The sequence below is a fragment of the Cynocephalus volans genome, chromosome 1, assembly GCF_027409185.1.
Source record: "Cynocephalus volans isolate mCynVol1 chromosome 1, mCynVol1.pri, whole genome shotgun sequence".
NCBI classification, from domain to species: Eukaryota; Metazoa; Chordata; class Mammalia; order Dermoptera; family Cynocephalidae; genus Cynocephalus; species Cynocephalus volans.
In genome coordinates this window covers 295,378,741-295,401,700 of record NC_084460.1, presented here as the reverse complement: position 1 = coordinate 295,401,700, position 22,960 = coordinate 295,378,741, and the positions used below count along the sequence as shown (strand labels likewise).

At 36.1% G+C, this 22,960-nt stretch overlaps 1 protein-coding gene across 9 annotated transcripts in view; it reads left to right on the top strand.

The window, feature by feature from the left end:
- The window catches only part of USP40 (ubiquitin specific peptidase 40), an 87,467-nt gene that overhangs the window by 41,510 nt on the left and 22,997 nt on the right, over positions 1-22,960 (top strand). For all 9 annotated transcript variants that reach the window (XR_010023424.1, XM_063095423.1, XM_063095432.1 and 6 more), the window contains 10 exons: positions 1,261-1,345; positions 2,276-2,346; positions 2,879-3,198; positions 5,635-5,758; positions 7,063-7,120; positions 12,593-12,646; positions 13,422-13,510; positions 14,940-15,026; positions 19,378-19,414; positions 21,109-21,173. Coding sequence is in view for 8 of the 9 variants with exons in the window: in XM_063095423.1 (XP_062951493.1) it covers positions 1,261-1,345; positions 2,276-2,346; positions 2,879-3,198; positions 5,635-5,758; positions 7,063-7,120; positions 12,593-12,646; positions 13,422-13,510; positions 14,940-15,026; positions 19,378-19,414; positions 21,109-21,173 (990 nt within the window). In the remaining variant the exon portion in view is untranslated. The remainder of the gene's footprint in view (positions 1-1,260; positions 1,346-2,275; positions 2,347-2,878; positions 3,199-5,634; positions 5,759-7,062; positions 7,121-12,592; positions 12,647-13,421; positions 13,511-14,939; positions 15,027-19,377; positions 19,415-21,108; positions 21,174-22,960) is intronic.

Genomic DNA, 22,960 nt, shown 5'->3' with positions numbered 1-22,960 from the left:
TTAGTGTTGAAACTGGGACTCGAGCTCTGGTCTCCCTGCTCTTCATCTGGTCGTCTTCCCTCTCAGTCACACTTCTTCATCCCACACTACTTACTTCCTGATCAAGGGAAAAGGAAATAAAAAAATGTAAGCGTTTGGTTTTTTCCCCAGAAAAAATGAAATTTTTGAAAAATTATATCACTTACTAAAATTATTAGCTTTCTTTGGATTTTCTTCTCCTAAGAAAAACAAACGAATTTTTTTTTTTTTTTTTTTTTTTGACTTGGTGTTGTCAGCACCACGCTCTCCCAAGTGAGCCACGGGCCGGCCCTCAATTTGTTTTTTAACTTTAGTTGCTTTTAATGTTCTTTAAATGCTGGATCAGTATCAGGATTTCTAAAATTGTCTTATATTTCTCAGCTTTTGCATTAAAAGTTTATTTCTGAGCCAATTGTGGCAGTGTTGATGTAGGTGGAGTTGGGGGTCTGAACCTGTCTAGGGTGACATTTCAAGTGGAAGACATTATTCATCTTCATAAGTTTTAGATATATTCTAGTCTCTTCTTTAGGTGTTTTTTGAGTATCCATCTCTACTAACTGGTATCTTAGAAGTAAGCCACTGGCAAAAAGTGAAACTGACACAGTAAACGAATAACATATAAATATGAAATTTCTTTTTAAGAGAAATATCTTATGGTATTATGGAGAAGGACTAGAAAGAAATGACCTTTATGGGTAATATTATTTTGGTATGGTTACCACCGTCCTCAGAGTCTCAGACCTAGAAACTTAAAGAACAAACCCCTGATAGTCTATTATATAAACTGGTAATGCTGCTTTTTAAATTAACAGTGGGCGTCATTCCTTTCAGGTAAATAGAATATTAGTGCATGCCAGAAGCAGTGCTGCTTTTTCCTGAACGGTGCTGATTAAACAATTTTTGCTATTTTGGACAAAAACTGCTAGGCTGGCTTGCTGATAACTTTGCCTTCTGATAAAGTTTTCTTCACAAATTAAGTAGAAGTGTTTAGATGGTTGTTGTGCTCTTAGGAGATGCCAAAATTCTTTAGTCAGTAATGGAGATTAGCCATCTTTGGATTTGACTAATTTAACAAGTGATGTCTTATTTCCAATTTCTGGCGTTGGGTAGGGATGGATGAATTCATTTGCTTGATCCCTGTGTCATCTACATACGTAAATTGGCCCAGGGCTATTCTTATTTTACCTGGAAATGTGATATGTCCTTTTCATTGCACTCTTCTCTTTCATTAATACTCTTTAGCTGTTAGAATTTTGGGAAGGAGACATGGTTCTTAGTGTCGCAAAGCTTGTACCAGCAGGACTTCACCTTTATCAGACACTTGATGGTAAGATAAATATGGAACACAGCAGCTCACTTTATATATTTATATTTTGTGGCGCTCCTCTGTGATTTTCTGCTCTTTGCCAGGCCTTCTCTCACCTGCTGTTTCTTACCTATGTAGATTATCATCACATCTCTTATCCCGTTGTCAGTTTTCATAAAGTAGTAGCTTATCCAATTTATAATATATCCAATTTATATGCCGTGTGAAATTTGTCTAACATGGAAACATTTTATGTTTTCTGAAATTAATGCTACCTCTCTACCAAAAAATTTTTAAAGGCTTCAGAATTTTTTTTTATATTATCACAAATTTTTGAGCAAAGTGGTTTAAAACCATTTGATTCTTATTTATGTGGCTTGACTTTCTACCCAACTCTCAGCTTCAGATTTTGCAGCAAAACAAAGAAAAATACTTTGAGTTCAAAAGTATTTACTTCCTTTAAATAACAACAAAACAATAATAACAGTAGCAAGAGTAACATTTATTTTGAGCTTCGCTATGCCAAATATTGTGCTAAGTGTTTTATATGAATTATCTCATTTCATTTTCACAAAATTATTTTAAAATGAGAAAACTGAAGCTGAGAGACTTGAAGCACACAAGGACATACAGCTAATTTGTGGTGGAGCTCAGACCATTGGATACCTGAGCCTAACTTCTGTTCACAGTGTCATATGCCTCAAGTACAGCCGGCCTTTGTGTTAACCCTTTGTCCTTCTACCATGCTCACAAAGCTTATGGAACAACATTTTAAAGTAAAAATAAAAACAACATAAAATATCAGTATAATAATAATCACTGCTTTTTGCTTAATTTTCCTTAATAAGAATGCATTTTCAAGCAAATATTTAAGTGTCTCAGCTCTTTCTTTAGCTAAATTGTTTTTGATGACCATGATGAATGGTTTCACTGATGGTGTCATCTTTCTAGGAGATGAACTGACACTGTGTGAAACTGAAATTGCTGATGGGGAAGACATCTTTGTATGGAATGGGGTTGAGGTAAAAATCTACTGAAGAAGTGCTCGTGATAATTTTGGATTTTTTAAAAGTCATTGTAATGTAATTTTATTCAGCATACGTGAAGGCAATTAGATATTAAAAAACTGCTGAAATGTTCACTAAATTTTAGGTGCAGTCAAGGTTAGTTGGATGTTAGGGAACGGAGGTGGCCTGGTGGAGGAGAGAGAATTTTCTCTCGCAGGGAGAGGGCGAGGAGCATCTCAGCCACTCTGTGGACTGTCCTTGAGCCATTTCATATACTTCAAAGGCTTCATCACCACCACTGATAACTCATAAATCTCTGTCTCCAGCCCACATTTCTCTCCTAAAAAGTAAAAGATGAATAAGAGAAAGTTTCAAAAGAAAAATCTAAAGTTCTTCTTCTGATACTTAAAAGACACTTGTGAAAATTTTATTTTACTTGGAAAAAATGAGGGTTGTTCTACAACAGTAGTCTTTTTACTGTGTTATTATGTTGACTGAATTTTGGCAAATATAAACTATATTAATAGTTGTCTTGACATTATTGCAGGTTGGCGGAGTCCAGATTCAAACTGGTATTGACTGCGAACCTCTGGTTTTAAATGTTCTTCATCTAGAAACAAGCAGGCAAGGAGAAAATTGTCAGCAGTTGGTAGAAGCTCCACATGTCTTTCCTTCTAACGCAGAAGTGGGCACTCTGTTCACAGCCTTAGCAATGCCAGTAGGTGTCCTCCTCACAAGCAGTGCTGAGTCTGCAGGTGAAGAGAGGTGGACTGCTGTTCCCAAAGAGGACATGAAGAAGACATTCAGAGAACTAGGTCTCAGAAACGGAAGCTCGATTTTAATTCAGGACTCTAAAAATGATAACAGGTAACTCACTAAAAAGAGAAAAAGAGCGAGTTTTTTAAAAATTATTTTAATTATAGTACTGTCTAGTAAAACCCCAAAGCTTTATTTATTTATTTTTGACAGCTGGCTGGTAGAGGGATTTGAACCCTTGACTTTGGTATTATAACACTGAGTTCTAACCAACTGAGCTGACTGGCCAGCCCCCCAAAGCTTTATTTTAATAAGAGTTAAATGTTTCTTTATTTCTAGACATGATGTGCTAAATATTGTACATAGGATTATTTTAAGTTATGCAACTTAGAGAAAAAAATGATGTTGTAAAGTGATTTTTTTGGTAAATGTGGTGATAAAATAATACAGGTATCCCTGGTTTTATGGAATAAATACAGTCTTAATAAGTTGGCCATTGGGCCGGCCCGTAGCTCACTCGGGAGAGTGTGGTGCTGAGAACACCAAGGCCCCGGGTTCGGATCCCATATACGGATGGCCGGTTCGCTCACTGGCTGAGCGTGGTGCTCACAGCACCAAGTCAAGGGTTAAGATCCCCTTACCGGTCATCTTTAAAAAAAATAAAAATAAAAAAAAAATAAGTTGGCCATAAAGCAAAATCCTATCAAATTGAATTCTGATTAGCACCAATTTTAGAAAACTAAAGGCACATTTTCACAAAGAAAATTCCTGAAGTTTTTCATGAGAAAGGTATTAAGATCATGGCTAAATTGTGTCTAGATATTTTGTTACAAGAGACCCATAAAACAATTCAGTTTATCCTTATAAACCTTTTTTATGACTCTTGAAAGCCTCCCAGCTGAATCTTGTAGTCACATTTGAAGTTCAGAAGTGCTACATCTCCAGTTTTGTCATCCTTGTGTGTGAGGGTACATTTCTGTAGCCATTGTGTCATACTGTAAAGTCCCACATTTCCATCTATTGCGGACATTAAGTTCCCTACCTTATCAGTACTGTGAATACACTCAGATTGTAGGAACTTTGTATTATTTATAGTGGAAGAGAAGCAGAGCACTTATGGACTGTGTTTTCTTGGTATTATATTTATCACTATGGTTCTTTTGGACAGATGTTTTCCAGACATACACTTCCCTACCTTATTTATAGGAAAGTTTATTATATGTTTCTTTATATAAGGTGACATACATTTATTAGGACTTGGGAAATACAGACATGAAAACAGAAGAAACCCAAAACTGCATCCCTCTACCAACCGTGCAGTGTCGATCACTGTTAGCATCTGGGTGGCTTTCCTTTATTTCTGAACTCATTATTGTTTTTTTGTTTTGAAGTTTTTTCTTTTTAGACACGATGATTATTTTGCAGATAAATAGTTGTATTTTGCGCACTGCTCCCCATGTTTGTAGACACTTTATAACCTCATTTGATGGCTACATAATAATCTGTGTTGACATTATTCTTTGCCTAACCGTGCTCCTGCATGAGACAGAACGGTGTGGTAGGTAGGGGCGAGCACTCTGGAGCCAACTACCTGGGTTGCTTCCCAGCTTGACCATTTACACACAGTGTGACCTTGGGCAAGTTATTTCCTCTCTCTACTCAGTTTCTTCTGTAAAGTGGGGATATTAATTAGCACCAACTTCATAGAGTTGTAAGGACTGAGAGAGTTAAGTGCTTACAAAGTGTCTGCACCTCGTTGGTGCTGAATGTTTTAGGTAATATCTTTGTCATCAATGTCATCATCATCATTGTGTACTTAAAACTTTGTTATATTTAGGATTGCTGACTTGAAATGGAACCCCATAGAGGAATAACTAAAATAAAGGGTGGAATTGTGTTTTAGGGCTCTGATATACTCTCCTGGGAGGCCATTCAGTGCTTCTGTGTGAATTAGAAGGAAGTTACCCCTTCCTCAAGACCATTTACTACTCTCTATAGGAAAATTTTATTAGAACAAGATACTCTGTTGCCAGTGGTTATCATTAACCAAAGCTCTATCATAAAAATACAGATATATAATGTACATAATACATATGATACCCCTTAGATATGGCAATTTTGTGCAGTGTTAGTCTGCACAAATGTACTTGGCTGCCCTGTTGTTAAACTAAGTCCAAATCCTGTGGGGTGGGCTTCTGGCATAGATACTCTTTTAAAGCTCCCCTCGTGACTCTAGTGTGCAGACAGAAGTTAACAGTTGATTTCTTCGATTACAACAGTTTTCTTTGAAAAATGTGGCAACGAATTATTTGTGTAAGTGAAAGGATATTTGGAGTCAGGAATATAGACTCCGTAGGCTGCCCAATATCACGCTGAAAAGCTAGCCAACTTTTGTAGAGACAACTTAGTAGAACTTGGTCACCTTTAATTAGTCACATTAAGGGACACATGCAGAGTTTTGGAAGTGGTGCCTAAGGAACAGTATTAATTTTCTGATCCATAAAAGTACTTTGTAAAGACGTGTTTTTAAAATATCTTCACCTACAGTTTGTTGCCCAAACAAGGGAAACAGAGCCCTAGTGTGAATGAGATGGACTGGCTCCAAGTTAAAAATTTATGCCAATTAGAATCTGAAGAGAAGCAAGTTAAAATATCAGCAACTGTTAACACAGTAAGTAGATGATAATTAAAGTTTGGCTAACAGTTTTTTAGTAAGCAGATTTTTATTTAGAAAGCAATGCCTTAATCTTTCAGAACAGTTGTCTTGATAGACTTCTAAATCTTAAGAAGTCAACTTGTTATTTTTAACATTTGATTATTGCTTCTTTATTAGCCCTTGACATATCTCAAAAAAAAAATGTGCCCTTTAAAAAAAATTCCAACACCTAGTATTAGAATGTGGGAGGTACCTATTTAGTTTGTGGAATCCTCTGGCTTTGATAAATATAAAATGCTGTTTTCAAGGGTCTTTTCCATATTTTTAAAACTGGAAATATATGTTATGTTTTTGTGTTATGGGTTTTTATTTTTTAAGTTTATCTTAAATTACTCCACATTATACAAGAGACTTCAAAAAGTTTGTGGAAAAATAGAATTAAAAGATAATATAGTATTTCCATGAACTGTTTGAAGACCCCCTCACACTCTGCTCTGTATAAAGCCAGCTGCTCATAAAAGGAATTCCTTCCATCTTCCATTTGAAGAGGATGATATTGGTTTCCTTAAATATTATCTCAGGAAATTTCTTTTTATATTCATGTACTCCCAATTTATTAAGTTTTTTTTCTATAATAACAGAAACATATTAGAATATTGTTTTCTTTTATACAAATATTATAATTTCTTAAGGTGCATTAACAACATTTGTTGATACGATAGTATAAGGTCTGTATACTAACACTTAGGAGATCTACTTCTCTGACCATAAGTGATTGACTTTGGTGAAATCCTTTATTACTTTAGTCTGTTTCTTCTTGGCACAATGTGGGGTACTGGTGGGAGTCAGAGAAAATGATCACGGATACAAGTTTTACCCCTAAATTTCCAAGATTTTGTGCCCTAGAGGAAATTAACCTGACCTAAAAAAGAAAACAATCTAAAATAAAGTAACTTAAATAGAAATTTTAAATAGTACCCTTGGGTTGGTGTTATACATTTAATATTATTTATGCTTATTGGCCCCAAATTCATTCATCCTAACACAGAGAAGTGTGATCGCCTGCAGTTTCTTTTGTTTCTTTTGTTTTCTCCCAAAATAAAGGTTAGTGGTTTGTCAGCATATTGCCTTCTCAGGTAGAATTGTTTTTTTACTTTTCTGTAGGTATTCATTCTATCCCAGTTAATATTAATTTGGCAAAAACTACTAAATGTCAGTTATATCTCAAATAATTCTAAGTGCACACTGATGATCTTCATTTTCGTCTCCTCCATTGTTTTCAACTTATACACAGTCATTAGTTTATTTCTCTATTTTAGGTGGTGCTTGATATTCGAATTAAAGCCATAAAGGAATTTAAATTAATGAAGGAACTAGGTAATCATTTATGTTTGCTTTTTGGTTTTTTGTTTAATTTAGTTCTGATTTTTTATTGAAAAAAATATGAGAGAGTACAAGAAATAATTTAGGGAAAACTCATCACTTACCACCCAAAATGGACAAATGTTAACATTTTGTCATGTTTGTTTTTGTTTGAAACATTATAAATAAAGTTAAAGTCCTCTGTGTTCTCCTCAGTCTCTTCTCTCTCCCTCCCCAGATACAAGCAGCATATCTAATATGGGTGTGTATCTAGTCCACATATTCATATTGTACTGTGTATATTATATTTACATGTATGTGTATGTGTATGAGGTACTTCAAAAGGTTTGTGGAAAAATAGAATTAAAAGATAATACAAATCTTTCCGTCAACTTTTTGAAGTACCTTCATATGTATTGCATTTTTACATTTACATAAATTCTATCATACTGAATTGTTATTTTGTTAACTCGCTTATTCACTCACGATTAGGTTTTCCTTAACACCTTTATTGAGGTATAATTTACATTCCATAAATTTCACTCATTTTAAGTGTATAATTCAATGATCGTCAGTAAATGTATAGGGTCATACAACCATCACCACAATCCAGTTCTAGAATATTTCCATCCCTCCAAAATGATCTGTTGTGCCCATTTGTATTCAGAGCCCCTAGCAATCACTAATATGTGTTCTGTCTTTATAGACTTGATTTTCTGGACATTTCACATAAATAGAAACATACAATATGTAGTCTTTTGTGTCAGGCTTCTTTCATTTAGCATACCATTTTTGAGGTTCATCCATGATTTAGCACATATCAGTGGTTTGTTCCTTTTTATTGCTGAATAGTATTCCATTGTATGGATTTATCACATTTTGTTTATCCATTCCCCAGTTGATGGACATTTGAGTTGTCTGTACTTCTAGACTTTTATGAATAATGCTGCTATAAACATTTGCATATAAGTCTTTGTGTGGACATATGTTTTCAGTTCTCTTAGGTAGATATACATGATTGGAATTTCTGGGTAACATGGCAAATTTATGTTGAACTCTATAAGAAACTGCCGTACTATTTTCCAAAGTGGCTGAACCATTTACATTCTCACTAGCAAAGTATCAGGGTTGCAGTTTTTCCACATCCTCGCCAATATCTGTATCTGTGATTGTCCTTTTGATTATAGACATTCTAGTGAATGTGAATTGGTTTCTCTTTGTGTGTAAATTGAGCAAGAACTCAAAGTCAATATACAGAAACCATTGTATTTTTATCTACGAGCAACAACAACAAAAAAAGGACTTTGAAATTAAGAAAACATAACAGCATAAAATATCTTGAAATACTTAGGAATAAATTTAACAAAATATGTGCAAGATCTGTCCACTGACAACTAGAAAACATTGCTGTGAGAAATTAAAGAAGACCTGAATAAATGAAGTGATATACCATGTTTGTGGATCGGAAGACACAATATTGTTGAAAGGAAAATTCTCCCCAAATCAATTTGTACATTCAATGTATTCTCACTCAGAATCCTAGCAGTTTTTTTGTTAGAAATTGACAAGATGATTCTAAAATTTATATGGAAATGCAAAGAACCTAATGTAGTCATAATAATTTTGGGGAAAAAAAAAAACGAACAAGTTGGAAAAGTTACACTATCTGATTTCAAGACATACTCTAGACAGTATACATTGGCAGTAGAAAGTAGAAATATAGAGGTCAGCAAACTATGGCCTATGCCCTGTTTTTGTATAGCCAGTTTATAGTTTTACACTATTAATGTGCTGTTTAAAGAAGAAGAATGTGCAACAGAGATCATATGTAGCCCATGAAGCTAAAATATTTACAGTGGAACTAAATAGAGAATCCAGAAATAGGTGCACACATAATCAGTTGACTTTCAACAAAGGTGCAAAAATATTTCCATGGGGAAAGATAGTATATTTTCAAAAAATAGTGCTGGATCATTTGGTTATCCATATGTGCAAAAATGAACCTCAAGGTTTACCTCATGTGATGTAAAAAATTAACTCAAAATGGATCATACCTGAAACTAAAATTTCTGGGAAAAAACATATGAGAAAATCCTTGTTACTTTACCATAGAGAAAGGGTTTTTTGTTTTGTTTTGTTTTTAAGATAAGACTCAAAAAGCACAAACCATGAAATAAAAATTAACAAATGGGACTACATCAAAGTTTAAAACTATTGCTCTTCAAATGGTATTTGAAAAGGCAAGCCACAAACTGGAAGCAAATATTTATAAAACACATATTTGACAATGGACTTGCATCCAGAATATAAAAAATACTTGTACACTTATCAGAAGACAGAAAACTCATTCTGAATTGGGAACACTAAACAGACACTACAAAAGACGACCTACCCACAAATGACTAATATAAGTACAGAGAAAGATGATCAGTGGCATTAGCCATCAAATTAAAACCATAATGACACACCTCTGTGCACCCAGTGGAGCAGTTAGAATTTAAAGTACTGACAAAACCCAGTGTTAGCTAAGATGTGAAGCAACTGGACCTCCTATGCGTTGCTGGCAGAAGTGCAAAATGGGTACAGTCACTTTGGAAAGTTAACTTGTTTCTTATAAATTTAAGCCTTCACTTATCAATTCTACTTCTAGACATTTACTAAAGTTAAAAAGTATTTTCTTGCGAAGATGTAAATGTCCATGAACATAAAGTAGAAACAATGCAAGTTTCCATGAGCAGGTGGATGGATGAGCAAATTGAGGTGCATCCAAACAGTGGGATACTAGGGGCCAGCCCGTGGCTCACTTGGGAGAGTGTGGTGCTGACAACACCAAGTCAAGGGTTAAGATCCCTTGCTGGTCATCTTTTAAAAAATCAAAAAAACAGTGGGATACTGCTCAGCACCGAAAGGCAGTGACCTGCTGGTTCCACCCCATTCAAAACACAGATGAGACTCAGTCGCTGAGCCAAGTGAAGGAAAGCAGACACAGAAGAGTACATACTGTATGATTTCCTACATATGAAATTTTAGAAAAAGTTACGGAGGGATGGGGGTAGAAGGATTGACTGCAAAGTGGCGCCAGGGAATTTTTGGGGGTGATGTGAATTACATCTGTTTGCTGGTGGCTGCCAGATGTTTATTTATCAAATTCTATGAACTATACACTTAGACTGGATGTGTTTTATCATAAGTAAATTATACCTCAGTAAAGTTTGTTAAAAGTATATATTTTATTAAAATGGTTCACCTTCTTCCCCATCACTGGTCTCCCTTCCACTCGTGCTCCCCTTTAAACCATTCTTCACATAGCAAATGATCTTCATAAATATATGTGAATTGGATCGTGTCACTCTTCTGCTCAAAGCTATTTTGTGCTTTTCCATTGTACTTCGGCTAATTCCTTATTTTAGCCTATAAGAACCTGCATGATCTGATCCTGATCCACTTTTCTGCTTATTCACAACACACTGTCCATGCTGACTTGTGTGAGTTTCTTGGTGCACGAATAAGCTCTTTTCCACTCTCTGAGACCTTTTAGTGCTGTGATCTCTTTCAGCTCCTCTCCCTTCACTCTTTAACTACTAACTTAAGCTGTTGAGCTGAAATGTTACTTCCTTTCATCCCTGACCACATGATCTCCGTTAATCTCTGTTTTACTCTCATAACGCCCTTTTCCTTCACAGCAGTTATCGCTGTAACTGCCTTTTTATTTGTTATCAACATCTGCCTCTCTTAGGCCAGGGTCTGTGAAGGCAGAATCCATGGCTGTTTTGCTTACTGCTGTGTCACCTGCTTCTAGTACAGTGCCTGGCACATAGAAGATACACAATAAGTGTTGAATGAAAGTGAAAAGGTTTAAAGGAGACATTATTTAAAATGCACTCTTTAAATTGGGGAACTCTTCATAAACTGTTTCGGTTGACAAGAAATTTGTATTAGAATTATATGCTAACTTCATATTATTGTAGTATAAGATATTGAACTCAAGAATCTCAGAAAGAGCCAACGTCAAGGATTCAGATATCCTTACTGGCCAGCTGCCAAAAAAAAAAAAAAAAGAATCTCAGAAAGAGATTCTGCTATTGTCTAATAAAGTTAGAACTTCTGAGGCACATGCCATTCTTGCCTGTTCAAAAGGCTTCATACCCTCCCCTCCCCAGTTCATGTCCTACTTTATTAGAATTGTGTTTAGAATGAAAAATTGATGTGTTCCTTCCCACAAAAGAAATCTGCATCCTCAAAAATAGTGCACACTAGCCCTAATCCATTTAATAAGCATAAAACCACCCAGCATATCTTAAATATAGACAGTCTGCTTTGCACAGTTCTGGTGTGCATCAATTTCAGTTACCACAGTATAGTTAACATAATATCAGTCCCCCACATGGTTCATATTTCAGCAAACTTGGTATATTAGCTGTGAGTAACTGAATAAAGCACACACTTGGCTACTAGTTCTACAGTCTAAACATCACACGTAAATACGAGTGGTGTGCCAAGACCAGTGACCAGTCACTGCCCTTCTTTCAAGTCTGTCGGTGGTTGCATTGCGCATCTGTTGTACAGTTCACCACACAGACAGCAAAGCGTGTAGTTGTATTGCCTCCTTTTCTCCCAGCAATAACCCACATGACATTTTACAAGAATGGATAACTGAAAGAGGGAATTGGCTGACAGAGGAAAGTGCACAAAGAAACAACAGTATATGGAGTTATGAAAGAAGCAGCTGCCCATGGGAATGTTGACACTGCTGTCACTTAAGAGACTAGATATGCATCGAGGAACTTGATGAAGGTGAATTTACCGACATAAGTGAGGAAAGTGGTCGTGACACAAAGGTTGACAGTGTCCCAGCAGAAGTGACACTGGCAAAAACTTCACATTAAAGGAGCTCTCAAAGATATTGCATGACATTGAAAGTGCAAAATATCAAATATTGGAAGCTGATACAGACTTAGAAAGGGGTATGACAGTTCGCCCCGAGGGTAGGAAAATGCTCACTCTCTATCATAAGCTGTACAATGAGAAGAAGCAAGCCCTGTTTAAACTACTCTTGATAATGGGTTGTACAAAGACATAAAACGGTTTCATTCTCAGAGTTTCTAGTGTTTTAAATTACAGGGTAAATATTAGTTTTACAGTTTTTTGGGTTTTTTTCCCCAATGCACGTATAACCAACAGAGTTTCAAGTGTTTCGGTAAAAATTTTTAAAACTCATGTAACAATTGAATTTTTTCCATTGATTATTAAGGTTGCTTTGTTCAGATTGCTCAGTTTTGGCTTGTAATTTTACAGTCCTGCCCTACTGTGCAAAGCAAAGAGTGCCTGTATTTGTTTTTTTGGGGTGGTGAGGGGTTTGGTTGTTGGGAGGTTTTTTGTTTTCTGTTTTGGTTTTTTTAGCTCATTGTAGCTTCCTGCTAATTAACACAATAGAGCATCTCTCTTTACTTTTCTTTGCTGTGCTAACCAGCTCCTTTTTATTTATAGCTGAGAACAGCTGTTTGAGACCTATTGATAGAAATGGGAAGCTTCTTTGTCCAGGTAAATTTTTTTGGTAGTTTTCAAATGATAACATACACTCACACCATGTGTCTTTCTGGAACATTCTTACTTTAAATAATGGTTTCCAATACCTAATATTTTTAAATTACCCTTTAGAAACTGATTTATAGGACATATTTTCATTCAGGAATCTCACTCATATATTACAGAAAACCTTAACCTGAAAAATAAACACTTCTGTTTTCTGACATGAAGCACCCATCTTTCTGATTATCTGATCCTCATTTTAGTCACAGTTTTGATCTAGTTATGTCTTTCTAGCTTCATTTTTAAAGTTTTTCTGTTTGATTTGCTGATTTTATGTGACACCGGTCGTGAAATAGAGTCGTTGGTTCTCACCTCTGTAACCTCTCTTGTTATTAGACTTAATTTAATCATGGACGAGCCTAATTATTGATGGTCGTCACAATCTCAACTTTAAACTTGGAAGAAGCTGACCACCATTTATGGATCGATTTGGAATATGTAGCTTTTAATCAGTATAAATAACAGCTCCTTGAAAAAGTCATTTTTATTACGTAGGAACCTGGAACATTCATAGCTGCCTCTTGGCACTGTTGTACAGACAGTGAGAATAGCGTCTTCTAGAGTGTGGGAGCTGAACCTCAAGCGCGACCATAGTGCACGGAGTCCTTTCAAAATGTGCAGCTCATTTTTCTTTCTTGATTGTCAAAGAAAGACTGATTTCAGTATATTGTTTTGCTTGGAGCAGTAGGATTAATAATATTCATTATGTTATCAAAATTCTTTATAGTGCCAGACAGTTCTACTTTGAAGGAAGCAGAGTTGAAGATGGGGAGTTCATTGGGACTGTGTCTTGGAAAAGCACCCACTTCCTCTCAGGTAAAATAAGGTCACCTGTCAAAACAAAATCAACCCTTCCATAACCAGAATGTCTTAATTTTATAATTAGTACCTTAACTACTCCAATAATATTGTTTTTCTCTGTAAGTTTTTTTCCTTAAATGATGCATTTTATTTTAGGAATACGTCTGTATAGTTTTCTGTGTTTAAATAAAAAATATTATGCCAAAGTATATTCATATGGTTCTTTTTCTGTGAAAATTTTGTGGTTAAGAGGGATCTTTAAGGCTGAGTGGCCACCAGTTTCAAACACTGTACTTTATAAATTTTAAGATGCACCTTTTTTTCCCCACATTTTAACATCTTAGAGGTTAGGTTGCATCTTAGTCCGTGACTTCCTGCATTTATAGCAACACTGTTTTGTTCTTCTTTTTTAATGGTGCAGAAAATAATGAATCTACCAACCAATGGCATTTTAGGTTTAATAAAACAGTATATTGATTCTGGGCTTAATTACTGTCTGCAGTAATAACATCAGCCTCCCTTACCCCTTGTCTTCATCAGTATTCATTTTTTTGTATAAAATATCAGGTTGGTCTTTATCAGAAACCCTACCTACTTAATATTCTTTTATTACACTCCAGAAGTCATAGTGACATCCTTATTGTTAAATACCCTGTATCAAGGTAATCTGGACTCATCACAGGTTCCCATGGTTCCTGGATCTACTTTATTAATTTCCCAACTACTTCCCTTTTAATTTACTTTCCCCTGAACTCTAGCAAATAGTTGTGCATGACAACCTGATACCAGAGAAAACATGACAAGTGAGGTTGAGTTAGAAAAAAAAAAGCAGGGCTATAAGGAACTGAATCAGCAGGAGATCAGATTTATATTTTTCCTTTGGGGTCATGGGAATTATAGTATATAGAAAATAAAATCATAACCAGATGACTCAGAGAAAAAAACAAAATTTTTGCTTACTGTGTGTAATAATTGTAAATTCCTTTTGGGAGTGACTGAGACAAAGATGGAGATGAAAGCAAAAGAAATAGTATCCATGAGGGCCGAGCCCGTGGCGCACTTGGTAGAGTGCTGCGCTGGGAGCGCGGCGACGCTCCCGCCGCGGGTTCGGATCATATATAGGACTGACCAGTGCACTCACTGGCTGAGTGCCGGTCACGAAAAAACGACAAAAAAAAAAAAAAAAAAGAAAGAAATAGTATCCATGAGAGATGTTTATTAGAAGTAAAAACATTGATGATGAAGCATTTTATATTTCTAGGTAGGCAAGATTATTGTATATATTGTAACATTAAATTACTCAACATAGCCTTGTTTTTAAATAATTTGAGATTTTTTGTAAGTTTTGTAGACACTTGGCTTTACTTTTTTGGAAGTAAATAATGCGTTTATAGAATTTTAAAATCCAGATTAAATTGCACTCATACTTCTGTCTTGATCTTAGCTGTTCCTGTTTTTTGCTATGGGGAGTAATGTTCAACCTGGGACAGAGATGGAAATCATAGTAGAAGAAACAACATCTGTGAGAGATGTAAGTAATTTTACTTTTTGTTCGGGGACTGTGGGTGTTTGGGTATCATGTGTTAGGACTTGTGGATCCTAAAGCTACAGTTTACATAATATCCTTCAAAGAATTATATGTACTCACTAGAGGAGCTATGGAAGCTTGAAAATTGGTGAACCAACTGGAATTTTTAAGTAATATTACAATTTTTTTTCCTTTTCTGGTTATCAGTAATACTTGTTTATTATAGAAATTTGGAATATGCAGAAATAGATTAAAAGAAAAAAAAGAAACCCCCTTAATATTCTTTATCCCACCAATATTAACATTTTGGCATATTTCCTTCTGGTAGTTTTACTTTGTATACACACACAATCACATGACAGGAATTAATGTTTATATACATGTATGTGTGTGACAAAACAAATGAGTAATTATGTTGGTGTTATTGAGAACTGGGACTTTCAATATAGAAAATGGAGAGACAGATAAAATCCATGTGGTTAAATAAAAACTTGTTCTCCTAAATTTGAATTAGAGAGTATGAATGAACTTCATGTATTTTTTATTAAATTTTTTTTCTAGCCCTGTCCCGACACAGCTTAGAAATAATGATCAACCTGGTAGCAGCAAGTACCCCTAGCAGCCAAATTATGGTGGCTAAATACCATTTCCTACTACCAGGAACTGGGGCCAGCTCTACATCTAGGTCAGGAAGTGTGTAAAATGAGCCTCGAGTACCTTGTCATCACAGAAGGCAGTGAAGCTGCTAACAAAGGCATTGGAATTGTCCAAGAGACTGAAGAGTCCACTAGTCAGAGATAAGACAATTCAAATATCAGTGAGAATAATAATTAAAATTGATTGAAACATATACCTAAAATCTGTGAGTTCATAATGATTCTAAAAGAAAATAGTCACTGGTTACCTATCGTGGATGCTAGGGAACCATAAAGGCCAAAAAAAATCAAGCATTTATCCTGTTTTTCCTTTGCAAACTATACCTCAGGGTAACTGAGTAGATAATGAAAAGGTTTTCCTCATAAACATATTCCAGCTATTAAATGAAGAAAGAATTTTAGAATATCACAATTTTTCAACTCCTAATAAATTAATGGATCTAGGCAATGATCCTCAAAGAACTGCTAACAACCAAAAAAATACCAACACTCAGACATTATAGAAGTTCAGAATAATACCCGTGCCCTTCTTGCAAAAAACAGAAACTGGACCTGAGTCTGATCAAGCCTCTAGGTCTAACTACCAGTTAGTAATAAATACAGGAGATGTAGGAACATGTTAAATGCACCACAGGTCCATCACCAAAACCTCCCTCCCTCCTCCCTCCCCCCTCAACAATGTCCCCTCTGTTTGCTTGTCGTATCATAATCAGCCACAATGTATATCGACATAATAAAATTAAAAAAAAAAAAGAAGAAGAAATGCACCACAGGTCTGCAGTCAACAAAATCCAGATTGGAAAACTCTGCAACAAATACATGGGTTGGGGGCACCTATAGGTTAAAAGAGGCTTAAGATAAATAGCAACCAGTTACAATGTATGGACTTTATTTGGGCTTTGATTCAAGCCAAACGAGCTTTAAGTAGTAATAATTTAAGAGAAAGAGAAATTTGAACATTGGCTGGATATTTGTTAATATTAAGGAATTCTTAATTTTCTTATATGTCATAATCATTTTAGGGTTATGTTTTTTAAGAGAATGTTTATCTTTTAGAGATGCATACTGAATATTTACAAGTGAAATAATATGATATCTGGTATTTGCTTTAAAAAGATCTGGGGGAAGGATAGTAGAAGTATGTGGGGGACTAACGAACAGGACTGGCCGTGGCAATAATTGACACTGACTGATGTATACTTGGGGGTCCTTTTACTATTCTCAGCATGTGATTGAAATTTTCCATGCTAAAACATTTTTTAAATAAACATTTTTTAACCCTTTGTTATATACTGTAAATATTTTCCCAGTTTTTCATTGGCCTTTTAACTTAGTGTTTTTAATGTCAAAGAAAGAAACCACAAACATGTTCAAGAGTGATGTCTAGATCTTCCTTGCTGTGCTCTCCTGAACCCATTGCAGGGAAACTTGTGCCCACAACACCACTGAAACAGCTCTCACCCAGGTTGTCAGTGGCCTCCGTGTGCTGTGCCCCGCGAGCAGTTGGCACTCACCCCACCTGCTCTGTCAGCTGCATTCGACATCGCTGGTGACTCCCTGTTCTTTGAAACACTTTACAGCTCAGCTTCCACAACTCTTCATGTTTTCCTTCTACCCACTGGGCTACCCCTTCTCAGTTAGCTATTCCCTCCTCTTCTCTGCACCTTTTGAACATTCTGCTGCCAATTCTTAGATTGGCCTCGCCCCAGAACATCCAGATGCCACTTGGTTGTCTAAGAGTCATCTCAAACTCCAGCACAGCCACAGAGGAACTCCTGTTCTTCTTCCCAAAACACACTCCACTCACATTTTTTTCTCCTTCAGTTAATGGCAGCTCCTTTTTTCTGCTTGCTCAGGCAAAAAATGGTGAAGTCATCCTTGATTCTTCTCTTATGTCACATCCAGTTTTGCAGGAAATCTTTTTGGTTCTACCATCAAAATGTATCCAGGATCTGCCCATATCTCATTCCCTCCACTGCCACTGCTCTGTCAAGCCCTTCATCTGCGTTATTCCAGCAGCTTCATAACTGATCTCCTTGCTTCCAGCCTTGTACCTCCCAGGGTCTGTCCTTACAAAGAAGTTGAGTGATCCTTTAAAATGTAAGTGAGATTAATCACTCCTATACTCACAGCCTCCTGTGGTTCCCCACCTCACTCAGAGTAAGAGGTGAAGCTTTGAATGACCTTACAAGGGCCTTGTGATCTGGCCTTCTCGTGCGTTTGTTTTCAGACCTCCAACTACTTCTCCCTCTACTGCAGCCACTCTGGCCTCCTTACTGTTCCTCAAACAAGGCCTTTATGCAGGCTGTTTCCCCTGTCTCGAACACAATTAGGTTGAATGTTCCATTATTTGTTTTTCTTAAATAAAGAAAGCCTTTAAAACTGCAGTTTTCTTTGAATACAGTTTTGGTCCCATTCCCCATGTTTTAATATATTGTATTCTTGTTGTTACCATTTTCTAAACAATCTGTAATTATGTTTTGAAGTCTTTAATTTTAATCATTCAAGTAATCATGGACTTATTCTCACTTTTTAAACTTCAGGAGAGTTAAAAATCTCCCTTGGTCACTACCCTATTCCAGTCCCTTCTCCAGAAGTCACTGTTGTCATCAGATGATGTAATCTTATCCACATTAGTAGAGTGTCTTTCCAAACCTTAGCCATGCATATGCCAACATGTGGCTTTGTATGTACACATAGAAGTGAAGAGTTTAATTTGTTTGTGTGGTTTCTTTTAAATCATAAATGGGATCATGCTGCGTGTATTGTAATAAAACTTTAAGTTTCACTTAAAATGTTTTAAAGGTCTTTTAAGACCAGTATGTATAAGTTTGTTTTATTCTTTGAACTGCTTTAGGACATTTCCTAGTTTTTTAAAATGCTCCCCCATCAATAGCTATTTTGATTGTTTACCATTTTCTCTTATTCCAAACAGTACAGCAGTGATTGTCCTTGCTTTGCTCTCTTTTGCTCTAGATAGTATAAATCAATTTTTATTTACTCTTTTTGCCAAAGATTTATTTAGGAATGTTTTTCCCTCAATAAGTTGGGAGTTTTTGGGCCGAGCCCGTGGCGCACTCGGGAGAGTGCGGCGCTGGGAGCGCGGTGACGCTCCCGCCACGGGTTCGGATCCTATATAGGACTGGCCGGTGCACTCACTGGCTGAGTGCCGGTTATGAAAAAGACAAAAAAAAAAATAATAAGTTGGGAGTTTTAATTACTATTTTTGTTTTAAACTTTTGTTAATATGTCCCATTTTTGCATTGTGCTATGAGAGCACAGCTTGCCCAGTTCTTTCCTGATGAGTTTATATATGAGTTGTGTTTCATGGGTGCTAAACAAAGGCCGGTATTTTATCAGATTCAGAGTTTAATGTGTATCTATGAAATCAGCCTAATTCATCATATCCAGTTAAATACACACTGTTAATCTGCATAGGAAGTAAGTAGTGACTCAAACCTGGAAGTTAGTGAACAAAACTTTGAAGTAAATCCTGGTTGCAAACACTGTAAACACTGATTTTTTTTCCCCTCCTGAATTGGCCTCACCTCACTCTTAAGAAGGAGAGCTCACTTGTGTATTATCTTCTCAACTTTGTATATCTTTATCTATTCAAGAATTATGAGACTTAAATAGGTCCAGGGTGAACTGCAACTCATAAACAGAAAACTAACAGTGGACATAATTTTTTTTTACAGTGTTTAAAGATAATGCTGGAGAAATCTGGCCTACCAGGTAAGTTATTTACCGTAATGATGTAATCTTATCCACATCCTTTACTTAAAATAAATAATCTATAACTCTAAGGAAAACTTTTTTAGGGAGAAAATTTTTACAGGATTGTGGAGAAAAAAATAGTTTCATTTCTGTATTTACATAAAAAATTCTCCTGGTTCTTGTTTGCAAACTAAAAGAAAACTAGTGGTAGATTAGCTCTGAGTAACCTAGATAGCTCTAACAACCTAGATAGAATCCAGCAAAAGTACAAAAGAAATAAAGCTAAGATTTATACCACCTGGAGTTAACCCAGGTCTTTCACTGTTTTTTTTTTTTTTAATCTTTTTGAGTCAATTTCAATTCATTATTTCATATTTTTGTGGTATAGATTAGAGAATGTAGTATGAATGAAAAAAAATAAACCCAGGGTAAACTGAAGTAGCTTTCTGGGTGGAATCATGAGCCTCATGAGGACCAGTGAGCCTGATGAGGCGTCATACTTTTATTAGAGTGCTTTGCTGTTCTCAAACTTCATTAAAGTAGACGTCTGTGTCGTTGCTATTTGGAAGGGAAGGTAACAAGCTCTCAGTAAAAGGCCTTCTTCTAGAAGGGTACACACAGTGTCTCATTTAGTCTCGACAACAGTCCTACCATGCAGGGAGCATCAGCTGTTCCCATTTCATAGAGGAGGAAAAGGAGGCTGGGAAAGGCTAAGTGCCTCACCCAGAGCTATGCAACAAGTAGCTAGGTCTTGCTGCTTTCACAGCCCATGTGCCTGCCACCGTGCTGTGCTTTGAAGTGATAGTGTTCACTTTTAACTTTTGGTGATTTTTTTTTTGAGGTAATTAAAAGTAAGTAAAAAAATTGGTAGAAATCTACTGTATTTAAAACAAGAACAAATGACAAAAGAGGGTCTATAAAAAAGAATATTGTGGGGATTCAAAAACTGTGGCCAGTGGAAATAAATATGAGACCTATGTTTATTCCTCTGGCTATTAGATGTTTTTGGTGGGTGAGGGGAGTTGTCTGTTTATAAATATAGCTCTTTTTTTTTAATAACCAGGATTTTAAACTTTTGCCCCATCCAACTTTCTTACCAACCCAATAAAATTCTCATTTCACCAGTGTAGCAAGTATACTGAAAAACAGAAATCAGATTAAAGTCTAATGAACATTTATAAATATTCACTTATGCCAACTTTATTAAAATGCTATTCAGAAAGCACTAGCACTATACTTTTGTTGGATTAACTGCTAAGTGGATAGGAATAATTTTCTTGTAAACATTAGTAGGTGCTGAGCAATATTAGCATACACTTTCAGCTAAGACAGTAAAAGACTCAACTTCATAAAGTTGTCAGAAAGGATTCCATACTTATGCATATGTGTACACATATGTATACTGATGTGTGATGTATATATGTGTGTACATGTAAATAATAAAGGTATAAAGTAAATATTGTATAATAGTAGCAAGTGGTGTTTTTATTTGCAAGTATACATTTGTGGAAGAGAAGGCAAATTAACCAAATTGAGAGAACAACTTAATTTTTTTCATGCTCTGGAAGACATAATTGACTTAAAAATTAATTAATGACTATTAGCAGATCAAATCCCTTCTGATATTCATTTGCCCACAAGGGGCACTTCTGACAAACTCTTAAAATATATTCTTCTGGTTTTTTTTCATCCTGATTTTGATTCCTTTACAGGAGATACATGGCATTTACGAAAAATGGATTGGTGCTTTGAAGCTGGGGAGCCTTTATATGAAGAAGTAAGATTATCTCCATACAGTTTACTCTTAGAAATGATTACTTTGTATTTTCCTACAAGATACGCAACCCACACATAAATAAATTCTAGAGAAGCCCTTCATTATTTTTCTTAGGATACAAACATCTATGAATGGGTCTATTTCCACTTTTTTCTTACTGTTTTTTTTTTTTTTTAAAGATGACCGGTAAGGGGATCTTAACCCTTGACTTGGGATCTGAACCCGTGGCCTTGGTGTTATCAGCACCACACTCTCCCAAGTGAGCCACGGGCCAGTCCTTACTGTAGTTTTTTGATAGAAGGAAAGTCTCAGCTAGGTGGGAACACTTCTGACATCTGTGATAAATCCCGTTGATGAGAGAGAACATGTCCCTAGGAGTTGTAGTTCATTAGGAGACAGAAAATTTCAGAAAACAAATGACATTTGAACTAATGAAAGAATTGGAAGATACCTTCGGAATTTTTGACCCCTGAATATTTTAATCTCAGAGTTCCTCTGTAAGTTAATGATGCAGAATTCATCTTACCAACCAGTCACCAAAGCTCTGGTCCAGACTCTAGATCAGGCCAGACTCTTAGGGTAGCCCTAGGAACAATTTTATCACAGAATAGTTGGAATCTGGTTAGTCTTCATCGTCTTGGTCCAAATAGTATCAAACCTCCCAGTTCATACCCATAGCCTTGGAAGCAGAACCAAAATGAAGCTTGGGAGAAAGCTTAGATACTTGTGGTCAGCTGCCCTTTTCCCCAATCTTTACCTGCCTGCTTTCTGGTGAGTAATAGACAGTGGCATGAACATCAACAGCAGGTTGAATGAAGCAGGTGTACTGGGGCTTTCCACCAGAATGCTCTTTGCCGAACAGCAGTCAGTCAGTAGAGAGAGGCCCCTCTTGAGTCCTGGCCAGGAGACTGACTGTCTTGAGTAAAAAGTGGACCTCAAAGAATCTTCAGGACATAGAGTTTGGATGTCAGAAGAATATATTTATTCAAGTAGTTTTGGAATTTTCTTCTCTATTAATTCCCAAATTGGTATCAAACAATTTATCTAAAAGCAAACTCATTGCCCTCAAAACTGGCTTCTCTTCCCAAATTTGCCATCTGTCTTCTCATCCTAATCTTTTCAGACTAAAACATGGCCTACCCTATTTATCTTTTGTTCTTCATGTTTAGTCTTGGCCTTCAAAGCCCTGTCAGCTTTTGTACCCCTTCCCTGAACACCCCACTGCTGGTCACCTAATTGAAACCTTCTTTTGCCTATTACTAAATTACTACTTCAAAGGCTTCCCTGGGCCAAGTGTACCCCACTTCAATATGTCATGCATGTAGTGGCCAAACTGATCTTTAAAAACTCCTCAGAAATCCTGAGTAGCTCCTTTATTTCTGTCCCATACCCCTTCAATTTGTGCTCACCCTTCCAGTCTAGTTTTATTTCCTGTTACTCTCCAGCTGGTGCTTCGCACTCTGATCAGTCTGGTCTCTTAGCTCTTTACCAAAACAAGCCATGCTGGTGTCAACCTTGACGTTGCCGTTGTTCTTTTTTTCATGAGAAATTCCTTCTCTTGTTACCTCTAGCTTTGCAAATCCAACCCATCTATTTAGGCTCAACCAAAATTTCATCTTCTGTAAATCAGTCTCTCATCATCTCTTGTCTTATCCATTGCCCTTTCTTGAATCTTTTATGATACTTATAGCTTATACCCTACAATTTAATACATAATGCTATACTGATTTTATATTCTTGGCATATTTCTTATCTCTTCAATATCTGCTTTATTATTCATTTATATG